This window comes from Coccidioides immitis (genome assembly GCF_000149335.2).
Source record: "Coccidioides immitis RS genomic scaffold supercont3.5, whole genome shotgun sequence".
NCBI lineage: Eukaryota > Fungi > Ascomycota > Eurotiomycetes > Onygenales > Onygenaceae > Coccidioides > Coccidioides immitis.
Genome location: NW_004504307.1, coordinates 2578700 through 2605274, shown reverse-complemented (window position 1 = coordinate 2605274; position 26575 = coordinate 2578700). Strand labels below are relative to the sequence as shown.

Below are 26575 nucleotides of genomic sequence, written 5' to 3'. Positions count from 1 at the left end.
GGCATGACGTAAGCAGCGTGTCCTGGAAAAAAACAGCCATCCCAAAAATTTGTGAACAACAGAACCCCTCATATTTTTGCACTCTAGGGGGTTAAGGAATTCAGGAGTAGCTGTGGATATGATAGAAAAAGTGAGAAACATGTCCTGCGTCGATTGCAGGTTTGCCCCTGCGTGTGTGACTGTTCGGACTCGAAATCTTTGCGAGTACGTACTACCACTCCATCACCTCTCTACTTCATTTCGTGAAGCAGAAGTTGACTATGCCAAAGAAACTGTTTTATTAGGTTCTTACAAACCAAGGTCTTACGCCGAATGGAAAGATATCGTTTGAGAAATGCCCCCAAAGACCGACAGCGAAAGCTCATCCTTCCCCTCTCATACGGTGTATCTTCCCTTGCACTGCTCCATATCGTCAGCAGTCTGCTTCTGAAACAGCGCACAACAGGGCAAAAGCGCACTGCTTTCGATCTGCATGTCTTGATTGTTGATCCAGTTTCATTACATCCATCGAAAGGCGCAGCTGCATCTGGGAGACTAGCCAAGATTAAAGAGGCTTATCCCGATAATACATACTCAGAAGTACCTCTCCGCAGTATATTTGATTATGATCCCGACATTAGAGGTGATATTTCGCAACATACAGGCATTCCTTTGGGGAGTAATCCATCCAGATCAGATGAAGAAATTTTAAACCTGTTCCGTGCTTCATTCTCGACAGCCACAGCCCGCGCAGATATCGATGGAATACTCCTAAGACGGCTAATTGTCGCGTTCGCTAAATCCCACAAATGTGATGGAATTCTATGGGGTGATTCGGACAGCCGGTTGGCTGCAAAGACATTGGCAAACGTTGCTAAAGGGAGAGGGTCTTCTCTCGTGTGGAATGTTTGTGAAGGGATGTCCCCGTGGGACATTTATTTCAATTTTCCGTTACGGGATCTATATAAGTCTGAACTAGAGGTATATGCTTCTTACGCGCTGCGCGATCTCCAGCAGATAATCGACCAAGATCCACGGAATTTCGAGGACCTGTCGAACAGGCACATGTCAATCGAAGATTTGATGTCGCAATATGTCCTGACGCAGGGCGCGAAATATCCGGGTGTCATGGCCAATATCGTACGAACCGTTGATAAACTTACGACTCCAGGGGTGGAAAATGCAAAAATGTGTATCCTTTGCAGAGTGCCTGCCGGTGAGAATCTGAACGCGGCATCCGGGTCTCAAATGGATATCGGATCGAATGGGGAAACAACTACGGTTCCTCGGTCAACTTGTTATGGATGTATGAGAACTTTGTTGGATATGAAAGCTCCGACCTCCAATTCAGGGTGAAGATTTCGTAAATGGTTAACCCGACCGAGCTTGACCGGGTCAACCAGGCCGCGAGAATGGACCCAATACTATACTAGGATGCAAAATGCTTTTGTCCAGGACCGCGCATCAGGCTATGTCGTAGCATGCCGTCTTGCTAGGTTGACAAATCCCTGAGCGCCTTTATTCCCCATTGAAGGATCCATTCCGAATTTCTCGATACGCAGTTACCCTATGGTTCGTTTTGCTAGTACGCCACGAGCAAGATTAGAAACATGGAGTTGAATGATTTTCCAGACGAGCCCTTATTAGATTCAACGCCATTGGGGCAAGCACAATCACACATTTTTACATCATCTTGGCTAGTATTGCTGCAATACATGGGCTGTCAAATCGAAAGCTCTAAAAGAGGCATCAGTCACGAGGGACATATTTTCTCGCAAAATCGGAAGACAACAAGACAGGCAGCCCCATAGTCAAGAGGACCGGCCACATAATATGTACTTGAAACTGAATAAAACTGATTAGACATAAGGGCTGGGCTCTAGAAAGGGTTATACGCTTCTTTTCAAAGGGTGGGCTTCAGTATTCAATACGTATTCATCCAGGCTTACCACATCCGGTTCAGCGAATATCAGGTAAAAATACTTTAGCGTCTCCGCGAGCCAGAAGGATTCCATGCGATCGGCTTTAGGAGGGTCTGCTAAGGTACAATCGTCTAGTGCGGCGTGAGCAATGTCGGTAATAGTGTTTTCAACGATGGCATTGAACATCTTCCATGCTTTCTCCAGGAACGAAGGGTCGCCTGTGACACGATAGAGGACAAAAACAGATTCGATTGCTTCGGGCCTAAACACAGGTCGGGGAGTGTTAGCTTGGGAGTATATCTCGTGCTTCAAAGCATGGAATGAATGGACTTCTCAGAATATTTTGCTCTACCATACCTAAGGATGTACCTAGCGTCGCCAATTTTTGTTACCCCTGGAGGCAAATTTTTCGCTCGGATTTTTTGTTCGGCAGGCATGTTCCCAAAAGGATAAGCTCGATTGACTGCCTCATGCCACTTAGTTTCATTCCAAGGGCAGTTGTCTCGATCTTCACATGGCACTGTGTGCATGATTTCTGGCATAATCCCTTGATTTGCTGTCTCGTAGGCCCAAACACAACCATTGGCCAATTTACGAGCTATATCTACTTCTTCGGGGTTGTTGAATATCTTTGCACCAATTGCAACCATACCGCCAGCAAAACAGCCTAGGTGCTGTGCTTCTCCATCGGCCTTTAGCTCAGAGAGGGGGATATTACCGTCGGCCCAGACATTGCCTGGAAGTAAGATATCTTCTCCTCCTTTTGTCATGGGACGATACAAAATGTGACGTTTAATAGCTGCCATGGCATTCTGGTACAGCTGTCGATATTGTTTAGTAGCCCCTCCTAGTAGAATATGTTGCTAGAGGGCGGTTAGTAGTATAATGGACTAGAAACTGGAGAGATGCACACCTTTGGAAGGTACTCGTAGAGAGAGTCAGCCATACCGCCAATCGTGAAACCACCATAACGGGTGAAATCTAGCTTCCTTGTATTGATAACAACTGGCCACAGACCAGGAATTCGTGTTTGACTTTGGTGTTCTTCAAATATGTCCATGAGGCGCTGAGCTGCATCAAAATACCGTGGGTCGTTGGTTAGCTGGCTGAGTCGGGTGAACTCCAATGTCAGAGACCCTAGTTCAGCGGCCAGCGCAGAATCTTGGGGCTTCTGTGCAGCACCTTTCGCAGCAGCAATGAAATTTGGATGAGTAATGGGTATCCGGTTGGGCGTGTCAAACGCTACATAAAGCATTTGGCCCAGCTCAATGGCCTTTGTTAGTAGAGATGGATATTTCTCTCCACTCAAGTCGTAAGCCGAGAGCAAACCACCAAGGTATCGGATTGTTGTCTCAAAGACACTGTATTCCTCTAAGGCGCAGCGACTAAAATTGACCTTAGCAATAGCCTGGACAGCTTCTTCAAACTCATCATGAAGACCAATAATCCAGAGAGTGTCTAATGGCATTGTCAGTGAGCTTTACACTCAATATGACTCCAGAATAGGCTCCAAACCAAGCGCATCAACCAAAGTGGCTGCCCATCCTCCAAATGGATTATGGGCTTCACCGGAAATGGGTTTAACCTCATCGCTCATCCATGCGCGTGTTTTATATCCTCTCCAAGCGTGTGTAAAGTTCCCCTTCACAGCGTCTAGGCGTCCTGTCCTCACCCTTCGTGCTTCACTGCTTTCCTCCCCAAATTTATGTTGTATCTTGGGGATACTGCTCGGGACAGGAGAAGGGATCGGAATCATAGACCGGACAGGGTGGTGTTGGGGAACACGGGCCCAAATGGATTCATCATTATTGCTTTCGGAAAAAGCGTTACGGCGCGGTTCGTCGTCTACCACCACGGGTTTTTCGTTCGCATTTGGTAGGAAGACTGTGTGCTTGTGCAGGGCGGTCTGGGTGCTCCACAAGAAAAGCAGGCAGCTGGTCAACAGAGCAACAATTATTTTGCGCCTCGAAAATCGCAAGAAGGGCATCTTCCTCCAGTGTGAGACGCGTAGCCTTTGTTGAAGCAGACTGAGTATCTTTCTGTTGCGAATGATACCCTAATCAACCATGTCGATTCCGTTGCAATGAAACCCTGGTTAAAAAGGCAAATTGCTCCAAATTCCTGCCTTTTTTGTATCACTTTGTGTTCTCCTTTCACGTCTTCTCCTGTTTAAATTCCTAGATCAGACTTGACAGAGTGTTTTCATGCTCTCGATCATGGTTGTCACGCAGCCTGTTGGTTAGCTAGTTACTGTGCCTCTCTGGGTTCATGTGTGGCTGTTTGGCGATTGTGTGTTTCTCCACATTGGCCTTTCTCAGGAAAGAATCCCGGGTTTCAGATCTGGTGGTTAGTCTAAACTGTCGCATGTTGAAGGCTGTTAACAGGTCATTATTACCCAGCTGTCCAAAACCAGCTTGCAATGCAGAAGAGAAAATATATACCAATGAATCTTTGGGGTACAAATTCAAGTCCGTCAGGATGCTGATCACACTTCAAACCTTGTCGTGATGACTACAGAGTGCTTCGAACTCTCTGGACTCTGTACCTGCGCATCGCTATTGCTGGGTCACTTTGTCCAGATGTGAATCTTTGCCGACTCTTCCATGACACATTGACACCTCCTTAAGCCTATTGCTTACTGGAGCTTTGGGATTTCCCTGCCCTGATTTACTGAGTTTGGTCGCTGCTCCAACCCAGTCTCCATCTCTACTCTATTTTGCGAATAATTTCACCAGACTACACATTCTAATACAAATTTCTCTATTTCTCTATCTCAGGAAAGGAACAGCACCAAATAAAAGAAATGTTCTTACACCTTTCTCATCATTTTTCAAATTCTTTAGTGATGTTGTAACCCTAGAGTTGGTTTCGTGGTTTCGTGGTTTCATGGCTTTGTGGCTATGGAGCCTTTAGCCAGGCTGGACATTCTGTGCCTGTCACCAGCGGTGTGGTCAACTCTGGCATCTGGAAGCCTTGCAAGAGAAAGTCTTCAACTCCAAGCCCAAGTTGTTTCAGTCTTATCCCCCGTCTTTTCTTTCTTAAAAATAAAAAAATCAAAATCAAAAGAATACAGGGAAATTGGGTATAGCCAACTCCGGAACCGGCATAAGCTCCTGGTCACATTGTATGTCCATGGCTACAATGAAGTATATAGACACACCAGGAGCTTTGCAACCGACTGTTTGACCCAATCTTCTGAGAGCACCTGTCTCCGTCAGCCTTTTAAGGTCCCGGCTGGATCTCTTTCTTGATGATCTTTTACGTCGGATCTACTCCGGACTGCACATACCGAAAAATATGTGGCGTTGGCCTGAATCTGTTGGCTACACCCTGGATCATGCGCCGCATTTTTACCCCACTTCCTGACCGCTGCGACTCTGGATGCTGAGTCCTGGGAAGGGACGTACACCTATGGTACTCTCTTCACTCCCACCCTTTTGTCTCTCTCTCCTGTCAATATGGAATCCATTTCTCGCTACCTCTCGCTACCGGATTTGATCTTTACTCATAATTTGAAGCGCCTATTTGTTAGCAACGTCCGTCAGCTGAACCTATAATTATAACACGGAGGCGATGGGCCCAAAGAAGAAATTAAGTCGAGAGAAAGAGCGTCAACTAGTAGACCAACACAATATTAAATTCGATGGACCAATCCAACCGTCAGAATGGCCGACTTCCTACGCGCAGATATTTAGAAAGGTCCGTGATATTGAGAAAGTGAGATCCGACGAGTATTGCTCTAGCCAGCGCAACGATCTGCTCGAAGCGCAGCGGAACAGAACCTTTAACAGGGCTAGTAATCTTGTGAATGCTGCTTATGAGTGTCGTATTTCCTCGCTAGATGAGGAGAACTGGAGGAGAAAAACTGAAGACTTTCTGTTGAAGCGATTCTCAAGCGACAGCAAGTGGTATGTATGGATAACTGGCTCTCCATACAACAGTCAAATACTAATAGAGAGTGTAACCTTTAAGCGAACTATGCCGCAAGTATCGCTGGATTTCCGAATTCCGAGTTGCAGCACCCTCCTTTGTGGCTCTCGAAACATTCCCTGACAGCGCTCACAAGATTTGCCTGTGTTCTTACAACCAGACTGGTGTGGTAAACCGCGAGGTATGATGCGGTATGTTGATAGAGTTGTCGTGATGGTACGGCTAATAGTTGGGAAGACACTCAGAAAGCCGTTTGTCTGGCGGACAAATGCACCGGTTGTGCATGATGCAATCTCTGAGATTGGCACTAGGCAGCCAGATATCATAGTAGGGCTCACCGAGACACCTGAGCTCAAGAATGCCTCGGAAGAATATCAGGGACTTGTATTCAGCCCTATCAAGGGGGAAGGTTGTGGTGTATTTCATTTCCTCATTCTGGAAGCGAAGTCGGAATCGGGTGGTCCCGGATTCTCTTCTGTCGAGATTCAGACAGCATTCCCTATCAAGACTGTACTCAATGTTCAAAAGGCGCTCAACGAAGCGACAGGAAATACAATACTACCCCTGGTATGGTTCTTGGCGTATCAAGGAGACGAGTGGAGAGTTTATGCATGCTACCTTGATGGAGATAAAACGGTGAGTGTCATTTGTGGCTGATTTGCAAAATAGACAATCTCGAGAGGTCCTGACACCCGTTCCAGCGAGTAATCGATCTCTGGCACGGCACTATTCTGAGACATGACTGCGCTTTGCAACTGCTGCTCATCATTGATTTCATATGGGATTGGGCAAGAAACGTCTACCGGCGAGAGATTTTCCGCTGTTTGGGTATAGGCAATCGTGTCAATCAATTTACGGGAAGTTCTATTGAAAACGACATCTTTTTTGATTCCGACATTCTTGACGAAGGCAGTGATTTTGAAACAGAGAGTACTATGAATGCCGACGATTTAAGCGCCACCGCTTCAGGTGTGTTCGACATGTCTATTTCTCCTGTTGACGAATGCGACGATGCTAGAATCGAGAGTACCATCAGTACTCCAGATATAATCAATCTATCAACTCCTGCTAGAGATGATATAGATGTCATCACAGCAAATCCTGATGGTACACAGCATCCAGCAAGCCATGCTCTCGATGTAGCCCTACATGCTGATATGTGCTTAGGTCGACATGAGGAGTCAAACGCCGGGCCGGTCATTAGAAATGCAAATCAAGTCTTTTTCTCCTTTCGCCACCTGATGTTACCTGAATCCCGCGACAGCCTGATTGAAATTCTCGCCGCAATCAAGCCTGGTGTCAGCATTATTGACAACGCCCGATATCTTCTAACTTTTTTAGATACTGAGTCGGCCGTGGTCGTGACAAGGTTGTTCGTCACCGAGCTAGAAGAATTGTGGACAGAAACGCGTAGTGGGCAGTCAGAGTTGTTGGATGGCGCAGTAGTAGCCCATATTTCTTTCCGAACGTACTTTAGACCCACTGACTGGCATCTTGTAAGACAACTGTCTTGCATCACCGCTTCTTGCGAGGCCATCAATGCTTTGGCTAGCATTGTTTGGGATGGATTCTCTTCGTTGTGTCGTGAACTAGGACGGGCTCCCAAACCTACCCTGGATATAGCGCGGGACCTTAGGTTACTATTCGGGGCTGACTCTGCTGGGGCTGCTGCTGTGAATCTATGTTTATCTCTACAGTTTGCCGAAGGTCATTACCGATGGATTAAGGAAGCCAGGCAAAGCTCGAATGCTCTCTGGGTCGCCCTCGAAGAAAATATCCCAGGTATACCTCTATCTTCCATCTCCTTTCATTCGAGTACCGTGAGCATAGTGGTACATGATTCATGTGCGATTGATACGCTAGACCAGTTCGAAAGGTTTGGCATAGCAACGCGATCTGACGGCGCTATCATCCTGAAAAGACCTATAGCATGGCTCCAGAGTTGCCCAAAGTATTGTTTGGTTGTCTTTGACAACTCCGACATCGAGGACCCAGATAATGTTCGTCACAAGCTTTTACAAGTGCTTTCCAATAAAGGGTTGTATTTGGAGAATGGATATCGTAAAGAAGAAGCAGACCAAGAGGCTTTGGAGCTCTGGCTGGAGAACTATATCAGCTAGATCGATCGAGACTCAGGCACTTGGGATTGATTAGTTAGGTGGTTACGATGTGATGGAAGCCTGAAGGATTTTTACTGGCTCTTAACATGTTGACGCGAATAATAATAGCATATGGGGAAAACTACGTAGTACTCCGTACTGTTGGGCTTATTCTCGTAGTGGGTTGAGCAAGAAGCGCCTTCAATGATTTCAAGGATATTAACGGCATGTACGGAGTATATACCTTGTAACTTACCAGTGTAGTTCCCGTGCGTTGCTAATGCCACATTCTCTCGTTAGGTTAGTTAATAAGCTACGGAGTAATGTGAAAAAGGAAAAACCCGCTGGTGAGGTAAAAGGTGAATCCGCGTTAACTACCCTCTCATATTAAAAGGTTTAATATCACCAGAAACAGTTGTGTCAGTTATATCTCACAACCACAACCGCCTTTCGAAGCAGGCAAACATCTGCTTCAAGGCCCATGCTGTTTTGAACTGTGAACTGATAACTGATGAACCCTCCATCATCCTTCCTGCGGGCATATATTGCTGGCAAAACGCATACTTCGATCTCCGATAATTCATCAGGATATGGAATAGCCCGATCCCCATGTCTGCTTTCAGGCACCATAGCCTTTGGGTCAAATTTTGACCCAGGAGGGTAGAGTAGGCAAAAATATTGCTTGCCGCTGGGTAAAAGATGTACTTTAAGCTTCAGAGCCAATTCAAATATGTCTGTCAAACAATCCATCAAGTCTTTTTTTTTATGGTTGTCTAGTTCCCAGTCCCCAGATTCGCCATTGGAAAACGGAGAGAGCGCCGTAGCCAGGTGGTCTGCTAGATGCTCTGCCCGCAGAGGAATAATGACTTCTTGATATTCTTTACTTTCAAAGAGACTCTTGTGAGCAACAAGGTCTAGATTTTGCACCGATGACTGCGTGCCTGTGTGCTGGAACGTCAGTGACCTGGAAGATGAAACAACGGGCCGGAGCACATCACAGTTCTCAGGACATACCCATTAGCAATAGATGGTGTCGATACATGTCGAGCAAGAGCGGAGGGTGTTCAAAATCATGCCCAAATACCCAATCACACAGTGCGGCAGCAGTAATCGCATGAACAATAGTTCTCAGACCGAGATATTGCAGGTCGACAGGCAACTTTCCGGGAGAGCCCATTTGGCTACAATCCACATCAAGACTTCGGGCCAAAAGAGTCCTTGATTCAACCCTGTTCTCCAGGTTGATTAAATGCATTTTTGGGCAGGCATCAAAAGCAAATAAAATTTGTCGCATTTCACCTTCAATTTCTTGCATGAGCTCCTCAACAATACTTGCTGGGGGACTGTAATCACTTTGCGCGAGCAGCCCTGCGAAAGAGGCGGACATTCGTGTCTGTTGAAGCGCACGCTCCAGAGCGAGTATCCTCTCTTCTTGGTACACTACCTTGTTAGCGATGTTTCCTCGCTTTGGGTCTATCTCAGCTATCGTGCACTTTAGCGCCTTTATCTTTTGGACTGCTTCGTCATGTTTCTCTCGGGTTGTTGCTAAATTTCCGAGAGCTGCATCGCGCAGCTTCTTTGCGTCCGCTAGTTTCACTTGCATAGCGTTGAGCTCCTTTTGAAGCCGCATTAGTTCCATTTTATACTCATCTGATGTTAACAATATCAGCGTCGGCCCATGTTCCTGATATCCCCACTACATACGATGGGTTGGATTCATTTGCTCACGCTCTAGCTCTCGGCGGCTGTCAACATTTCTACTTTGTGGACTCCGGCCATTCTCAGTTGTGCTGTAGGCTTCTTGGCTATCTGGTACAGATAGCTCCCTGTGAAGGCGTGCTCCGAGGACTTGGTATGCACTTCTTCCGCGCGTGATGGGTAGTTGGGTGGCTTTTTCTGGGGGAGCCTTTCGAAAATCAGTTTTGTCAACAAATTATGGTTTAATTATTTAGATGGCTTCAAACCTTCTCTCCCAGGGCCAGCTGTGTTTCGGCGTATGGCCTTTCGCTCTTTTCAGTCTTAGTGCTGCGTTTCCGCTTAACCTTATTTGGTGTGGGAGTTTCGGACATCGATCGCACAGCAGACATGCTTCGAGTCACGATGTTTGCATGGGGCCTCAGATGTGCACGCAGTTCTGCCCGTTTAGGGGTGTTCCGGAGACGACGGCCATCAGACTGGAGAATTGAGGCAGTATGCTGGCTCTTCAGCTCTCCCGCAAATCTCTTCACTTCTTCATGGTCTATATCTTTCAAAACCTTACTCCCTCTTGTGAGAAGTGTTCCCCGCCGGATTCCGTGGGAGTGCTCGTTCTGAATTTCCTGCAGTTTCTCTGAGATTCTGCCAATGGCGAAATTTTTACCGCGTGAACGTTGGAGACACAACTTGATCTCTTCCCGTATGACCCTACTGTCCGTTATTTCTCTGTCATACAGGAGGTGGTCTAAGCAACCGATGAGCTGGTGTTTGTCTATCTCGTCCCATTGCGGCTCTTTGTTTTTTCGCGCGGAGTTCTTCTTGCGGCCCATATCCGACACCAAGTATAAAGCCTTAAGATCGTTCCAAAGCAATCACTCCGGGTTTAGGGAAAGAGGAGAGAACAGGATGAGAATAGTAGCTGCAGTTTAAGCCCTCGGTCCACCGTTGAACTCCTGGATAATCAGCTTGCTAAATAAGGGCAAAATACGGATATAGTACCAAAATTCAATGGGTGATCCCGGATGATTCTCTGTTGCACAGCCTATTGCACCTTAAGCGCCGGGAAAGTGGAATGTAATCTTATTGGCTAAGGGATTGAAATCCATGTCAAGAGTCGAGATGTTCCGATTCAACACGTCCAATGAGCACCCCAGACCGCGTTTATCCATTTCCATATCCAGGCTGATGCAGCCAGCGCTTTGCCACTATGGCTGGCTTTTCTCGTATATCGGCGGACTGGCAACAGGGACCCCCTGCCCGATGGTGCGATAATGTTGAACGTCTGAAGTGACCATACGTATATAGAGCCTACGCCCACGAAGGCACTTAAGAGTGCCTTTTGGATTGCCTTTTTCAACTCTACTTTCAGAACTCCAGACTGTCGGATCTAATGATGTTAGACGTGCAGCCGGACGGTTTTGGCCCCATGGAAGGCGTTGTAGCCCCGCAGCCACGGGAGCCTCAACCAGTATCGTTCTCTCGTGCTGAAACAGAAGACATCGCAGAAGCCCAATCGAGTGAAGCCCAGTTAACCCATAGACAGTTTATTGTTGGTGTTGATTTTGGAACAACTTATTCATCCGTTTCGGTTCTCTGCATTCCGAAAGGTGACGCTGGTGACATCGCGGTCCAAAAGGACGAAATCGTCAATATTTCGAATTACCCGAACGCGCCATCACATCACAACGAGAGCCGCGTTGACGTGCCCACCGAGTCCTGGTACACAAAAAGATCGCCATATTGCAACCCAGTATACCATGATGAAGTCAACGACGTTGACGCCTCCGACGACGTTGAAGCGTCCGACGACGAAGGTGACAATATTATCGACTCGGATACTATGGACATTGATGAGGTTGATGACGAGGAGGACGAGCGTAAGTCATTGTACTGGGGATATGAAGTTCGGCAAGCAATTAGACAGCACTGCGAACCCAACAATCTCGCAAGCCCTATCCACAGGTTTAAGTTGCTTCTTGACAGGGGTGAACTTACCAGAACAATTCGAGAAGAACTTGCGCCAACCGTGCAAACCCTTAAGGAGCGGAAGATCATTAAAGGGGAGATTGATCTGATTGCAGACTTCCTAACAAAATTGTTTTCCCACACCAAACACCAAATGCGTCGACAGTACCAATACGAGGGAACCGAGTCTATAAAATTTGTCTTGTGCATTCCTGCCATATGGTCTCAAAAGGCATGCCGTGTCATGCAAACGGCAATGACTACAGCGCTTCAAAGAGTAGAGTTCATCACGGAAGCTTTTCATGATGTTGACAACCTCCTCATTGTCCATGAACCGGAAGCGGCAGCATTTTATGTGTTGGCAGAATCTAGAGATATTGAGGTCATCCGTCTCTTCTTATCTTCGAGTGTCTTACGGAGACTGACACTAGCGAACTACTAGTTGGGCGAAGCGTTTGTCCTCCTCGATGCCGGTGGCGGGACTGTTGACGCTGTCACGTACAAGGTGACAAGTACCTTACCTCTAAAACTTGAAAGAGAAGCAGGAACCCCAGGTGGTGAGTTCTAAGGCAATCATTAACAGCTGGATGATTTCTGACACACCGGGACAATCAATAGGCGCCCTCTGTGGGTCCAGCTATCTTAACGAGAACTTTAGTAGACTGATCAGGGATCGTTTGGCCGGTGAATACTACTTGATTGACAATGGATACCCGGTAGAAAGGAAAATAGATTTCATCCTCGAGGAGTTTGAGAATAGGGTGAAAAGAACATTTAACCCTAGAGAAAAACGCAAAATAGAGGTTTTTATGTTTGATGGGCTGAGGGAAAATACGGAAAAGAAATTTAGACCGCACGAAATGCGCGTTGACATGTAAGTAACCCGAGCTATCTCTAATACCATAGCAACTCCACACGCAAGGACCCGACTAAACGATGGCTTCGTCTCTGGGACCTAAGGAAAGACATGCTGTCGATTTTCAATCCGTGTCTCGAACAAATATCCCGGCTCATGCTGCAACAAATTGAGCAGGCAGAAGCCCATCAGGTTTTTGTTACGGTAGCTAACACATGCGGAATATCTACTGGCTGTGATTCAAACTAACCCACTGCGCAGAAAGTGTTACTCATTGGCGGGTTTGCCGCATCTCCTGCCCTTGAGTACCATCTGAGGAAAGAGCTTAGACAGTTCTCCAACAGACGTAACCGTCAAGTGGGGATACTGGCGCCGAGGCTGCGGTAAGCTCTTCTCGTCTTCCCTCAAGGACTGAAATGAGTTACCAAACTGATAGAAGGGACTTACAGCGGAGCAGCTGTGGCCTCTGGTGCTGTTCTATGGGCGATGAAGAACAATGAGGATGATCCCAAGCGTGAGATATATTGCAGTTATGGATTGTTACGCACAGAGCCTTACGATCCAGAATTTTATCCAGCGCATAAATCCCAATCTAGAAGGAAGAGGCGGGACAAATATGATAATGAGTTCTATATTAAGAACACCATATATTGGTTTGTTAACAAGGTCAGCAACCTTACTCATGGCGTGCTACTATGAATTACGTCTAATTAAGCATGTTATAGGGGATGGTGGTTGAATCCACTAACCGTGTTAGGACCATTCCGGTCACACATTATTTTCCGACGAGACCCTCTCAGAAATTCCTTTGCGAAGAAATCCTCTATGTGTCTGACAAAAATCACGAATCTCACTATGAGCGGGGTCATGAAAAGAATAAAGGCAAGATATTAAAAGCCCGGAATGAACCAATTCCTTCACGATTGGCGTAGGCTGACATGACCCCCGAATGGCAGGCTATGAAGAAGCGGGCAAGATCGTTGTGGATATGACATTTTTGAAAACAGAGGGCCACATCCAGCCTATCGTGCCGCCTGAGACAAACGTCCGGAAACATTATCGAGTAACCTTCGATCTCGTTCTAACAATTAGCGGTAGAAATTTGCATTGCGTGGCGCGGTATCCTTGCGGGGCTTCTGACAACGATGCCATTAGGCAGAAAGCGCGTATTTGCATTGCATCGGCGTTCTTGAAGGAAATGGAAGATGGTGGCTAGCTGTCGAGCACCCAAATCGCTTGAGGTTCAGGAACTGCAAAGGACAACTCCGTATATCAGGTTTTAGCATTTATAGGCCCTCCTTAATCTTGAATTTGCCCGTAACCCCCATTGTTTATTTATTCTTTTCCATTGATCAAATGAAATCACAATACCCTCACCTTGTTCAGCTGCGTTCAACCTGACCAATCAATAACTGTTTTGCTATTTGGACTGCACTTCAATTGATAGTTCTAAAGTAGCCGCTAGGTAACATGTACTGGTTATGTATCAGGTTATCTGCTCATTGTTCAACTGTGTCACTACAAAATGGTACATAGGACGGAGATCATGAAACATAGGTACCAAGAGAAGTCATAAAGAACTGTTATGATGCCGTTGTGCCAACAAAAACTAGTTCTGATTAAACAGATGGATATTTTGAATATATCAAGAAGAGGAAAATAGAATCTATATGTGAAACTGGAAGCCATAAGGCTGAAAAAATCATCGTATTCCTATTTCCAAGTCGGGTTCTCTTATCCTGCCCGAGCGTCCACTATTCCCAGGTTGGCCGTCGTCTCGCGGTATATGCGCGTGCTCCGGTCGCCTTGGTTGATTCATTCTAGGGGTAGTCTGCCCTGATCCAAGCTGGACGCCATCCCCCATCTCTATGGTGCCTTGATTTTGGCGCTTCAAATTTTGCTTGCCTTTCTCCTTGAGATACTTCTCGAGCAAAACGGCATTTCTTGTATTGCATTTGTATAATGCGTCCGCGAGATCGCCAACAAAAGGCACTAGTCCGATAGCAAAATCAAAAGCAACATTGAGGAGCATATGTAAGTATAGGCTTCCGGGAAGTCCGCCGTCAATATTGCTGCAACTCCTGACAACCATAAGGGCGAGTACCATGTCAAGAGCGTCACCGAAACTAGAGGTTGTCAGATAAACTGCATGCAAAAAAAAAAAAAAAAAAAAAAAAAAAAAAAGCTGAAACATACGCTGGCACCAGAGCGATAACACTGCTCCAGCCAAATTTTATTCCACAGCAATTGCACAGACACAAGTCTAGCCTATATGCACGGCGTTTCACCTTGGTGAGAACCTTTGCATCGTTTTCCGAGATGCCCTCCGGGGCAGCCTTGCGTCGTCTTCTGGTCGTTGGTCGGCCGAGGAGGTTGGTCGCTGAGACTTCTTCAAAATAGGGGTCCTGAAGTTGGGTCAGGACGGGCAACCAAATAATTCAGGGGTTCAAAGATAATATGTGCTTACTTCTTGTCCAAACCGATTCTCTGCGGACTCCTTCAGGACTTTCTTCGAAAGAGCGCCTGCAATTTTGGCTGCCATGCGGAACAGTTGATAGGAGTAAAACGAGGTCGAAGAATCTGCAGAATAGAACGGCACTGCAGCTGGTCACAGACACCTAATTTAATATAATATGAAAAAAGGAAACAAAGGTTAAGGAAGTACTCCGTAGGAAAGAATGGCGCCTTGGACCTGAAAGGAATAGGATGGAGTTAAATAATAGTTAGCAGGCTCTGAATAGAGAGTGAAAAGGGATAATTGACTAGTCCGGAGGCTTTCATTAGTTACTTATTGACTCCTGGTTCTGGTGATCAGAAGTGACATATGACCAGTCAACAGCATGGAGTGTATTCCTTTCCCCTCAGCGGCTAAACTGCCAGGCTGCCAGGGATGTCCGTATTAATTTATAATTAAATTGTCTCGAATCCATCTTCGCTGTCGCTGTCTGTTCGCTTCCTTGTTTCGTCCGGATTCACGGACGGCGGCAAGCTGTTCCCAATCGCTGTCGAGAACGGCGAAATGGACGTCATCCCGCATTTGCTTGGCTGACTAAAGCCATCTCACTAGCCATAGCACCGCCACGGTTGCTTCGGCCAGCCACAGCCGCAGCCACGGGCGGCGCCAGAATCATCGTCGATCGACAACAAAGCGGCACAGGAAGCTCCGTGTCAGGTATGCTCGCTCTCTGTGCTTCTCTTAGAAACCTAGCTGCTTCTTTGAAGCGCTCTTGTTATATGCCAGCTTCTCCTCAAAACTTAGCTTATATTGAATCCTAACCCTACCTTCGCCATCAGTCTCTTGCAGTTGTCGCCGACTTCGGATCGAGACTCTGGCGGATGTAACCATCGTTCATCAGCATTCCGTTTGTGTTGAAATGCACAAATATAGAAGTCATGGTGGAACAAAAGATGAAACTCGAAGACTGTGAGTGACTGCCTCTGAATCCCCATCAGTATATATTTATCTTGGATGGTCCGTAACCGTATTTCTTCGCAGGGCTGGATGACCTGTGCGTCCGCTTCATTATTAACCTCCCACGAGAGGAGTTGGAATCGGTAGAGCGAATATGCTTCCAAGTGGAAGAAGCCCAATGGTTTTACGAAGATTTCGTTCGACCTTTAGACCCGAATCTTCCTTCCTTCAATCTTCGTAGCTTCGCGCTTCTTATATTTCAGCATTGTCCGTTGATGTCACAATGGTCAAGCTACCACCATTCAACTGCCTTTTCAGAATTTTTGGCCTACAAAACCCGGGTTCCGGTCCGCGGTGCAATCCTGCTGAATGAGACTATGGATGAAGTCGTCCTCGTCAAGGGATGGAAGAAAACCGCCGGCTGGAGTTTCCCCAGGGGAAAGATTAACAAGGATGAAAAGGACTTGGACTGTGCAGCCAGAGAGGTATACGAGGAGACCGGATTTGATATTAAACAATCCGGTCTCATAAAGGATGAGGAAAAGGTTAAGTATATTGACATCTCAATGAGAGAACAAAATATGCGACTATACGTGATTCGAGGAGTACCAAAAGACACGCATTTTGAACCGAGGACAAGGAAGGAAATTAGCAAGATCGAGTGGTACAAGCTTTCAGATCTTCCCACCCAGAAAAAAGTTAAGCAGGAAGAAAGCAACGGGCAGAGTTTCAGCAAGAATAAATTTTACATGGTTGCCCCTTTCCTAGGGCCTCTGAAGAGGTGGATCGCGCTTCAAAGAAAACGAGATCTTGCCGAAACAACAGGACAATCCGTGCGGGTAGAAGCTGAGAATCCTGCATATATAACAGCGGAGGACGGAGAACTTACAAATGGTGGCGCTTTGCGGAAGGATGAGAGCATAGCAGCGCCATTTCCCAAAGATTTTGTTGGAGCTCACGCACATCAAGACCCTTCTACTCAACTAAAACAGCTGCTCAATATCGGATCCACTACCCAACCGGTTCTCCCTCTACTTAAACCGGAACAAATCATGCCTGAGCCAGCAACGGGCAGCGCGCTTTTACAGCTGCTTAAGCAGGGTGATGTTTATACCTCTCCGAGTCTCGGGCAAAAATCTGCCCATTCGTCCTTCCCAGAACAGACGACTGCAACCTTACCTCAACCATCAATTTCACTTCCAGCTCAATCTCACGACAGACCTATCAATCAGCCCACCGTTCCAATGCCGACATCAACGGCTGGAACCATCGGACAAGGTGTCCCTACCCTTCCCAACTCTACTCTTCCCAGCCACCAGGTTTATCCACAACCTGGATTCATCACTGCAAGCGGATTTTCGCACCCCCCGCCGGAACGTTTCTCCCATTTCCCGCAACTCCCTCGGCCCCCGATGGTGACCAGCACACACCAAGGGCACCAGTATCATTTACCACAAAGTAACCGACCATCGTTGGCACACCCTCCTGTCGATAGTTCAGGAACCTTGATCTCTCCGGCACTCGCCAACCTCTATTTTAATGCTCCTCAAGCTCAGCCCCGACTTCCTTCCAATCAGCATGTACATCAATCGAGTCAAGTTTCGCGACCTTCGAACTTCCAGGCTCCATCCATTCCGCCCGCGAGTAAACTTCCACCTCCAAAATTGAATAGGCATTCTCTGGCGCTTTTAAATGTATTTAAAGGTGATAGTTTGCACCAACCTACTACGGATTCCAAGGAAGTTCCTCCTGAACCACAGCGCCAGGCTGGAGTTCGTAGGTTTGATCATCAGGATAGCCTGTTGAAACTTTTAAGGACACCTACTTCGCCCGCGGTCACTCCATCGACGTCACAAGCAAATGCTGTGAAACTGTCAATCCTTCCGGAGAGCGAAAAGGCGGCAACCTCCAAATTACAGGAGAGCATACCTCCTACGTCCCAATCTGTTACTGGGGAAAAGGCGATACTCCTGAAAGCCCCTGGCCCTTCGGTTGCCCCCAAGGAATCCCTTGATCGACCAAAATCAGCGGGGCGGCTTCCCCCGCCAATTCCAGCTCAGTCTCAAATCGAGCCTAGATCTAACATCACCATTCTTCCCCGCCCGAGCGCCGTGACAAAGGAAAGCTCAGAGACTCTGCCGCGTTCCCAAACCCCGCGTTCTCCATCAAGGAAAAACGTTAAGATCTCAGAGCTTACGAAACCATTTAAGCCCAGGATTCTCCGTCGGCCGGATAAAGATAATTTGGAAGCGTCTCTGCCAACGCATACCGTGACTGTTAGCGCGTTCACGAAACCTCACCGAGAGACCATGCTAGACGAGCCCGAGGCATCGAAGGGCCCGCCAAAGGAACTAAATTACGATCGTCAAAGTCAATCCAGCTCACATAAAGAGACTTTACTTTCTCTATTCGGCAAGTCTGCCCCATCCAGGGAACAGCCGCTTCCCAAGTTCACGGAGGTCGAGCCATCGCAATTAAGGTCGTCAGCCAAATCCAGTATTGTTGGTTTCGTGGGAGGTTCCTTGCCGCAAACCCATGGCAATGGCGAATCTAGACCAACTAGTCGAAACAAAATGACATATCCAGTAGATAAAGCATTTTTACTTGGGTATTTGGACGGTGTTGTAAAGGGTCAACGTTAGCGGCGGTGTGTTTTGGGGTTAGTGGATTAGTTTCGGGCTTATGCTCGCCTTACTGATAAATTATGGAATTGATATGAGATTTTAGCCATCGTAAAGCTCTATGCTCCGTACACTTCACCCCGTCTATTCCGTACTCTAATTGTCTCTATCATCTTTACTTCGTACAGAGCGAGCGTGGGTTGATTGGGCGTCATATGTCATAGGGCCGTTTACTGCCGTTTCTCACCGCCGTGATATAAGATCCGTGTTGAACAAGGTTGAGCGTGAATCGGATATATCGGTACAATCGAATCATCAGCCAGCTTACTAGCTAGAAGAAGATGCCGCCTCGGCTACGTCCCGGATCTGTTTGTTCTCGCTGTCATTTTCACCGGCGTAGCCTATCCTCAACAGCATTCCTTGCTCAAAAGCAAGCCGAGCGCCCTCCACCTCCACCAGAAGCCGGTCATGTCCGTCTTGTTAACCGGGCACTTATCTCTCTCACCGGTGCAGACAGCACTTCATTTCTGCAAGGCCTAATTACGCAGAATGTAGTATCTGCAAAATCTCGCGCAAGTCCTACAACGCCCTTTTATGCCGGGTTTCTGAATGCGCAAGGAAGACTGCTGCATGATACGTTTATTTACCCGACACTGCCGGAGGAGAATGGGGGAAATGAGGGAATGGAGCTGGGATATTTGATCGAAGTGGATAAAGAACAGGTTACAAATTTGCTGAAACATTTGAAAAAGCATAAGTTGAGGGCGAAGTTGAAGTTTAGGGCTTTGGATGAAGGGGAGAGGGGTGTATGGGCCGTCTGGGATAATGCCAAAAATTGGGAGACGAAGGACACTGGAGACGTATTGAGAGAAGTTATAACCTGTGCTGATAATCGTGCTCCGGCTTTCGGGTACAGAGTGCTTTTAGCCGGAGACAATTTGCAGAACTTGTCGCAGCCGCTTCCTGGACAACAAGCGTCGCTCTCTACCTATACGCTCCGCCGAATTTTGCATGGCATTCCGGAGGGACAAGACGAACTTGGCCGCGAATCTGCTTTGCCGATGGATAGTAATATGGATATCATGGGAGGAATTGACTTCCACAAGGGCTGCTATCTCGGTCAAGAGTTAACGATCCGGACGCACCATCGTGGCGTTGTACGCAAACGCGTATTACCTGTACAACTATACAATACTGAGGATCCCAAGCCCATGCCATCCAGCTCAGGAATTCCCGTCTATTCGCCAGATTCCCAACTACTCCTCCCATCCGCGGGAGCGAATATAACAAAGTCTAGCGCTTCCGGGAAGGGACGGAGTGCGGGCAAGTTCATATCTCGAATTGGAAACGTTGGACTAGCGCTGTGCCGCCTAGAAACTATGACGGATATCTCTCTAACGGGAGAATCATCTCAATATAATCCTAGCGAGGAGTTTAAAATTTCATGGGAGGCCAATGCGGATGCTGGTGTCGCTGAGGCGGGGGAGGTGAAAGTGACAGCCTTTATTCCGCCCTGGGTAAAAGATTATATTCTACACGGTGGAACGAGGCAGAGGCAGACGAAAGAAGACGTACACAGGGCCAAAAGCGGGACGGAGCAGATAGAGGAAGAGGACTGACCGCAGAGTGCTCCGTACTCTATAACGAGTGAATATTCTTTCAGTGGATATATTGTGAGCACGCCTGGATGGTATGAATGCATATATTCCGCACTGTACACATAGATTTTGTATATGTATATAATCATGTAAATCTCCAGGCTAACTCCTCTATTAATGTTAGGGCCGTACATTTATTGCATACAAGAAAGGGGTATCTTCGTAGCAAGGAGGCCACGCCAACCTAACAAATTATCATAATTCTCTGCATGCGGCGAATATTACAAGGACATATGGACTCAGCAACGATACACTCCTAATGCCAGCCATGAAGTATGCTTGGAGAGACGCTGGTGAATCTCGTGGTGAATCCGAGTTGTTAGAAGAACGGTCAAGCGGGCAAAAGCTGCCTATTTTCCAATGCTTTGTCTTTCTAGACATACTAAAAGTGATCCATGCTGGCGGGATCAACGGGCGAACGGCACAGTGACTTTGAAGGGGTGTAGCAGTGTGCGCTTGCCTCTAAGTTCAAAGGATCCAAGAAATTGCCAGGTGAACTGGCTGGTTGGTAAGGGCTCTTCCATTTCAGCCATAATATTCGCACACAGCGGATTGAATGAGTTGCGCAGCTCCCATCCATTCTTAGGCGGCCGTAGTGCCCAGTAAAACCCTATATTGAAGAGTTGGTAATGGCTCCCCAGGAACTGGCGATGGACTCGAACCGAAGCTATTGAGGATTCCCAAAGCTGATATGTTGCGGGATATTTTCATGATCCTAAGTATTAAGTCAGTTGACAATTCCCCTAGATCCTCTCATAACCTGATGCCTTCTTCGGCTTCTTGATAGGTCACTTCCTCCCGACATATCCAAACCACCTGCGTCAAATAAGAACTTCTCTCATTCATTTTGTGCCTTCGGATTCCTCAAGTTCATTAGCCTCATCTTCCTTTCTCAATTGTTCCTCGAGCCGTTTCCTTTCCGCATTCTTTAAGCGCATCAGGGTGATCTCCTCCAAACTTGGGCTGTTGGTCCCAAGATTAGGCCCGGGCGTAGAAGTGACGTTGGCCGTTGAAGAGAAAGAGGCAAACGAGGGGGCCTTCTTCATGCCGTCGTCAGAAGTTGCAGCAGGCATATTCAGACCTGGAAAGTTGAAGGACTTCGGCTTAGCACCGGAAGGAGCGGTTGCCGCGGGCTCCGTTTGGGCAGCAGTTGTAGGAGAGGGCCCCCGATGTGATTCCAAATCTGGCTCTTTATTCGAAGCCCAAAAGACAGATTCAATAATGTCCCATTCTCCGCCTTTCTGTCTTTTGCTGTCTTCGACCGCGGCATGGGCGCCAACGATCGACGAAAATACGATGACGCCCGTGGCGACGGTTTTCTTTTCCCGTTTCTCTCCGATACGTTGTCTCCTGTCTTTGAGTGTAAAAGTACTCTCCACTTCCCCAAACGGTGAAAACAACAATTCCAGGCGGGTCTTATCGAGATCCAATCCTGAGTCCTCGCGGATCCAGCGCACCTTAACTGTTCGTTCAATTTCGGGAACAGCCGTACCACCAACATTCCGTCGGCTCTCTTTTTCTTTTTGGGCGGCACGTTCCTTTTCCTCTTTTTCCTGCTCACGTCTCTCTTCTTCTTCCAAAACCTCCCGTCTCATCAATTCTTCTTTTTGTTGTCTTCTCCTTCTTCCATCTTCCGCTAATCTTCTAATCTCCTGCTCTAGCCGCTCCTCGGCATTATCGAGATCAATGCTTGGACCAAGGCCTGTTGTCGCAAAGGGTCTTTTAACTCCACGTTCTCTGGCTTCCAAGTCCTCTTTCATCTTCCGGCGTAGACCTTCCAGCATCTCATTCTCCCGCTTCTTCCGCTCCCTAGCCTCCCGGGCATTGTCGTAAAGCTGCCGTATTGACGGTTCGGATAAGACATCATATGCAATCTGCAGCAAGTGAAACTTGTCTATATCAGCGGGCGTTGGGTTCTGGAGTTTGTCGGGATGGTATTTCAAGGCTGTCCTGCGGTATGCACGGCGGATTTCATTTTCAGCAGCGGCAGGGGAGATGTTTAGTAAGGCGTAAAAGTCATGAGAGGAAGCCGCATGAGCCTTTAGGTCGTCTAAAGGTGCCATAATGAATAAGACAATAAAATGACCTGCAAGCCGAAGCAATAAGCTTGCTGTATTCGCGATGTGAGCCGTCGGGGCGTTTGCTCTAGGTTAGAGATTCAGCGAGCAAGTTGCCGCCACTGCTAATGTGCCAAGCCTCGATGAATAAGCAACTCGGAATTGCGATAACTAACCCCGTTCGTCGACGGCAGCGTGAGCATGGGCTGCAAACGAGCAATAACTAGTTAATGTTCTCAATTGAAATGGCTGCGACAGAGTCTTAGGAAGAATGTCGTCTAGTATCAGCCATATGAGACGGCCAGGCCCCGAATGGACTGCTCCGAAGGCTTCAAGCCTCTCAGTGAAGTCGTCCAACAGCACAGAGATACACTGGGAGATTTGATCACTCAGCATCCACTTTGCTACTTCCTTACTCGGAAATCAGATAGACATCCTCATTTGGTACGTGGCGGGGTATAAGAGCCCGGGCTTCGTCTTCTTCTTCTTCTTCTTCGTCTTCTTCTTCTTCTTCTTCTTCTTCTTCTTCTTCTTCCAACAACATCCCATGCTTGACCATGCGTCTTCAGTGCTCTCTAGCATGTCTCTCGTCGCCATTTATCGAAGATGGCTGCATCACCCTATCCGGGGGAACCTAGTCCTCCTTCTCAAGCTCAGTTGGCGTTAGCAATAGCCATTGTGAAGTCAAAGCCGCCACATACAACCATCAAAGGTTAGGGAGCCCCGAGCGAGCCCCGTGTCAGCTCACACGCTCATTTTTTCTAGACTACATTCTTCGTATCAGAAATTACATCAAGACTGGGCAGAGAGAACGGGATGAGTCGAGCCAGAAATATCATCTAGACAGTACCGCTTTCTGGCGGGAGGCATACGAGAAATCTGAAGCCGCCCAAAGCCGACTACTCGACAGAATCTATGAACTTGAGCAACGAAATGGAGCTTCAGCTCTTAACGTAGAGCCCGAATCTGGGTCGAAAGCCCCGTTAAGGAAGAGAAAAACAAACGGTAGTCCTGGCTCCATAGCGTTACGGCCACCGAAACGGTCGAAAACTACAGCTGATGAGAAAATAAATATCAGTAAAGCAAATTCAAAGTTTGCTGCCTCTGAGCTAGGCATAGCGGCTGGATTTCCAGAGAACGGTATTCGACAGCCTTCTAAATAAGCTTCAGTCGGTTTTTTACTAAATAATTTGTAGCTACAACTCCATTTTTGCGACGTGTTCATACCCTTCGAAAGTTACTTCATAGGCGGTCGGAACCAGAGCTGCTGGTGACTACATGCGCTGATATTTGTGCCAATGTAGAGCAACTAATTCGGTTATCTATTGGTCCAAATCGCACCAAAACCATGAACTCTGACAACAGTTCTCACATCCGTTCACAGAATCCAGGCCTCTTGGACATTTTGATTGTTTTTGAACAATGCTATCCCCTACTCTTGCAGGCTTTGAGAAAGGTAGCAGGAAAAGATAAGGTGAAAAATAACAAAGGAATAATTCATTATCACCTTGTTCATCTATTTCAATTTATCCTCCTCCAGCTGCATCAACATGTTCTGGCCAAGGCAAAAGCTATCTCTAATCTGGGAAAGGTGTCCACAAAGAAAGGCAGACAAGTTCCCAGAACCAAGACTACGAATCCACTTGGGCAGCCATTAGCTCAATTGTCACGCGAAGACAGCCAGACACTGGATTCTATCTCTCGAGTTCTCGCTACCATGATACTCTCAATAAACACCAGCAGATATAAGCAGATAGATCTGCTAGAGGGGTTTTTATTCATTCTTCTGGAGCACATTGGCCAGATGCTTGGCCTGGTCGTGTTCAAAGAGCTGCGATCCAACTCCGACCTTCGAACTTGTCCGTCCAAGTTACCTCTTCCCGGTCCACTTGCGAAAGAACCAACTAGCAGGATTGAGCCCACTACCCTGGAGCATGCCGCAGTGCTGCAAAGCTACCATCTTATCTGGATTTTTGAGCAGGCACTGTCAACTCTGGATCGCTGTGGCGATCACCTAAAAAGTGGGGTGAGAAGTTGTAATATAACTTCTACCACCTCACCCTTCCTCGGTCATACGAAAAAGAAGTTGCAGAATACACTTCTGCGGGGTGTCTTTGGAGAAGATGATGCTAAATTTCAAGATTCATTGAAGCTCCCACGTCCTGTTGTGCAGTCACGAGGCATGAATGGCTCAGCAGATAATATCGAAAGCTCCGGTGAAAACAACGGTGACTGGTTTATTCAAGAACTTTGGAGGCTCCTTGGTTGGAATACGTTAATGGACAATCGAGAACAGTCAACGACCTTTGATAGCTCGCAGGCTTGACTTTCCCTCGATGTTTTACCAATCACGTATTTCACCAATCTCATTCCCACCTATCTTGACCTTGTATCTATGAATATATATTAGGCATCGGTTGAATTCTGCCCCAACGCCTATCGTTTTATGACTAGCTAGGGTGCCTCCCACCCCTCTCGAACCGCAGTTAAAGATCTTTCTAATGAAATCCAAGCGACTTTGGTTGAATTCTGCCCCACGCCTATCGTTTTATGACTAGCTAGGGTGCCTCCCACCCCTCTCGAACCGCAGTTAAAGATCTTTCTAATGAAATCCAAGCGACTTTCAAACAATGTCTGTCTGAAACTCTTTCGTTCTCTACCTAATAACTACTTCATCCATCGAAGTAGTCTCGCCCCGAAGCTTACTCCGCCCAGAAGCGCGCTTATCCCGGCGAAAACGATTAGCGGACCGTATGCCGTTCCATAGCCCATACCGGCTTTACCCATCCAGGGCCTTCCTTTGATTAAGGCTTCACTTAACGGACCGCAGATTACGCTGCCAATCCCGCAACCGGCAGCGAGGAAGCCAATTACTATTCCCGGCTCGCTACCGTTGCCATTCTCATCGGCATGCACCTCTTTGATGAGCCCAGCGTACGTATAGCTATAACCCCCGGCAAAGAACCCGTACATCATTGAAAATATGCAGAGAACTGCGATTGAAGAGGAAAGGCCCCATAGAACGAAAATAGAAAAGGTGGCTTCAATGGTGCTGATGAGAATGGCAGTGGTGATATGGAACCTGTCAATAAGGAAACCGACAAAAATGCAGCCGAAAACAGCTGCTCCGTTGAGAAGAGATACAGTGGCAGTGATGGCTTCGTTGCGGACTCCAAGCGAGCGCGCGTAGCTTGGCAAGTAAATAGTGGGCATGAAGTATCCCAACCCTTTGAAAATATTACCAAGCTGGACAAACCAAAAAGGTTCGTTTTTTTAGAAAGTTAAAAGTAAGGTGGCGTGCATGATGTCTCTGACTATCGGGGTTCGCGACTTCACTACAAAAAACAACGGAATTGCGAGGATTGCAACTATTACTGCCCACGCTATTGGTTTTAAGTGAAAGCGCCCTAGCATCCAAGACATGAGGAAAGGAACTGTTACACCTGCAAATCCTGTCCCAGCCTGCAATTAATTAACGTTAGAACTGTATAAGAGAGAAGCAAATCTGTCGAATTACCTACCCACATTACCCCATAAGCCAGCCCTTTCTGGCGGACAAACCATTCATCAACAAAGACAATTGCAGGGCCATATGCAAGAGTTCCTCCAACTGCATATAATGCGCCCTGCGTAAAAACAAGTTGCCAGACATCAGTTGCGAAGGAAGATGTAACTAATGCGGCGATTATAATAATAAAACCAATACGAATACTCCAAGTTCTCCAGAATGGCCATTTTTGCATAGCCATGAAGCAAATAGGACTCCCAAGGTACATCATTCCCTGGAAGATGGAAAGTTAGCTTGAAGGGCCATTGAAGGACTTTGATCAATGAGATTCGGGAACGGTTTACACTCACAAGTGCTGTCGTCCCGATGGCTGCGATGCCCGAAGGATCAGATTTGAAAGGTTCGTGTGTGGTATAAAAGTCCTGAAAGAGACCGTATGCAAAAGGCAAGCCTGTTCCTAGCCATTAGTATGTCTGTTTCGCGTCTTTTTGGTAGAGATATAAAGCGGACAACTCGAGCCTACCCCAGATTATAGCTTCGACGATGAAGCACCTAATCAAGAATGCCTAGGCATGGATGCCTCGATCAACTGGTGGTAGGGCAAGCTCGGCTGTGATGTACTGCTCATCGTCTGACGCATCGTATCTGGAACTTTCTGCACTTGAGCTCCTTTCGAACCTGGTGGGTCGAGAAGCTTAAGTTCGTAGCTCGATTCCTTCGGGGTCTGCCATTGTCGGGGAAAAGGATGTAAAATGTACTGCTCATCGTCTGACGCATCGTATCTGGAACTTTCTGCACTTGAGCTCCTTTCGAACCTGGTGGGTCGAGAAGCTTAAGTTCGTAGCTCGATTCCTTCGGGGTCTGCCATTGTCG

General features: G+C 47.2%; 11 protein-coding genes across 11 annotated transcripts; 6 read left to right on the top strand and 5 right to left on the bottom strand.

Moving 5' to 3' along the window:
* The first annotated feature begins 71 nt into the window (after positions 1-71).
* CIMG_09332 (cytoplasmic tRNA 2-thiolation protein 2) lies at positions 72-2318 on the top strand. The gene is made up of 2 exons (XM_001239710.2): positions 72-204; positions 270-2318. Exons 1-2 carry the CDS (start codon positions 140-142, stop codon positions 1333-1335), a joined length of 1131 nt encoding a protein of 376 aa, XP_001239711.2. The 5' UTR covers positions 72-139; the 3' UTR covers positions 1336-2318.
* On the bottom strand, positions 313-4124 carry CIMG_09331 (class I alpha-mannosidase). Its single transcript, XM_001239709.2, has 4 exons — positions 3417-4124; positions 2815-3359; positions 2259-2764; positions 313-2163 (listed from the first exon to the last, which is right to left on the bottom strand). The coding sequence occupies exons 1-4, from the start codon at positions 3886-3888 to the stop codon at positions 1869-1871; spliced, it is 1818 nt and encodes a 605-aa protein (XP_001239710.2). The 5' UTR covers positions 3889-4124; the 3' UTR covers positions 313-1868.
* A 1039-nt stretch (positions 4125-5163) lies between these two features.
* CIMG_09330 (uncharacterized protein) lies at positions 5164-8089 on the top strand. The gene is made up of 6 exons (XM_001239708.2): positions 5164-5315; positions 5420-5809; positions 5874-6012; positions 6069-6467; positions 6533-6938; positions 6999-8089. The coding sequence occupies exons 2-6, from the start codon at positions 5475-5477 to the stop codon at positions 7949-7951; spliced, it is 2232 nt and encodes a 743-aa protein (XP_001239709.2). The 5' UTR covers positions 5164-5315; positions 5420-5474; the 3' UTR covers positions 7952-8089.
* Positions 8090-8350: 261 nt separating this feature from the next.
* On the bottom strand, positions 8351-11003 carry CIMG_09329 (uncharacterized protein; the record flags this gene model as incomplete). The annotated part of the gene is made up of 4 exons (XM_001239707.2): positions 9895-11003; positions 9659-9836; positions 8945-9580; positions 8351-8871 (listed from the first exon to the last, which is right to left on the bottom strand). The coding sequence occupies exons 1-4, from the start codon at positions 10453-10455 to the stop codon at positions 8351-8353; spliced, it is 1896 nt and encodes a 631-aa protein (XP_001239708.2). The 5' UTR covers positions 10456-11003.
* A 48-nt stretch (positions 11004-11051) lies between these two features.
* CIMG_09328 (uncharacterized protein) lies at positions 11052-13662 on the top strand (the record flags this gene model as incomplete). The annotated part of the gene is made up of 8 exons (XM_001239706.2): positions 11052-11972; positions 12033-12147; positions 12209-12464; positions 12497-12650; positions 12708-12829; positions 12896-13112; positions 13172-13328; positions 13403-13662. The coding sequence occupies 8 exons, from the start codon at positions 11052-11054 to the stop codon at positions 13660-13662; spliced, it is 2202 nt and encodes a 733-aa protein (XP_001239707.2).
* Positions 13663-14148: 486 nt separating this feature from the next.
* Positions 14149-15418, bottom strand: CIMG_09327 (uncharacterized protein; the record flags this gene model as incomplete). The annotated part of the gene is made up of 3 exons (XM_001239705.2): positions 14914-15418; positions 14643-14851; positions 14149-14572 (listed from the first exon to the last, which is right to left on the bottom strand). Exons 1-3 carry the CDS (start codon positions 14986-14988, stop codon positions 14149-14151), a joined length of 708 nt encoding a protein of 235 aa, XP_001239706.1. The 5' UTR covers positions 14989-15418.
* Positions 15419-15808: 390 nt separating this feature from the next.
* Positions 15809-18592, top strand: CIMG_09326 (decapping enzyme Dcp2). The gene is made up of 2 exons (XM_001239704.2): positions 15809-15870; positions 15943-18592. Exons 1-2 carry the CDS (start codon positions 15840-15842, stop codon positions 18498-18500), a joined length of 2589 nt encoding a protein of 862 aa, XP_001239705.2. The 5' UTR covers positions 15809-15839; the 3' UTR covers positions 18501-18592.
* Positions 18593-18820: 228 nt separating this feature from the next.
* On the top strand, positions 18821-20098 carry CIMG_09325 (folate-binding protein YgfZ; the record flags this gene model as incomplete). Its single annotated transcript, XM_001239703.1, has 1 exon — positions 18821-20098. One exon carries the CDS (start codon positions 18821-18823, stop codon positions 20096-20098), a length of 1278 nt encoding a protein of 425 aa, XP_001239704.1.
* An 881-nt stretch (positions 20099-20979) lies between these two features.
* Positions 20980-22258, bottom strand: CIMG_09324 (cell cycle control protein; the record flags this gene model as incomplete). The annotated part of the gene is made up of 1 exon (XM_001239702.2): positions 20980-22258. The coding sequence occupies exon 1, from the start codon at positions 22198-22200 to the stop codon at positions 20980-20982; it is 1221 nt and encodes a 406-aa protein (XP_001239703.1). The 5' UTR covers positions 22201-22258.
* A 542-nt stretch (positions 22259-22800) lies between these two features.
* Positions 22801-24726, top strand: CIMG_09323 (uncharacterized protein; the record flags this gene model as incomplete). The annotated part of the gene is made up of 3 exons (XM_001239701.2): positions 22801-22906; positions 22960-23334; positions 23391-24726. The coding sequence occupies 3 exons, from the start codon at positions 22801-22803 to the stop codon at positions 24518-24520; spliced, it is 1611 nt and encodes a 536-aa protein (XP_001239702.2). The 3' UTR covers positions 24521-24726.
* Positions 24727-24861: 135 nt separating this feature from the next.
* Positions 24862-26467, bottom strand: CIMG_09322 (MFS monocarboxylate transporter; the record flags this gene model as incomplete). Its single annotated transcript, XM_001239700.2, has 6 exons — positions 24862-25440; positions 25510-25656; positions 25716-25976; positions 26053-26153; positions 26226-26268; positions 26381-26467. 6 exons carry the CDS (start codon positions 26465-26467, stop codon positions 24862-24864), a joined length of 1218 nt encoding a protein of 405 aa, XP_001239701.2.
* Between the last annotated feature and the right edge of the window lie 108 nt (positions 26468-26575).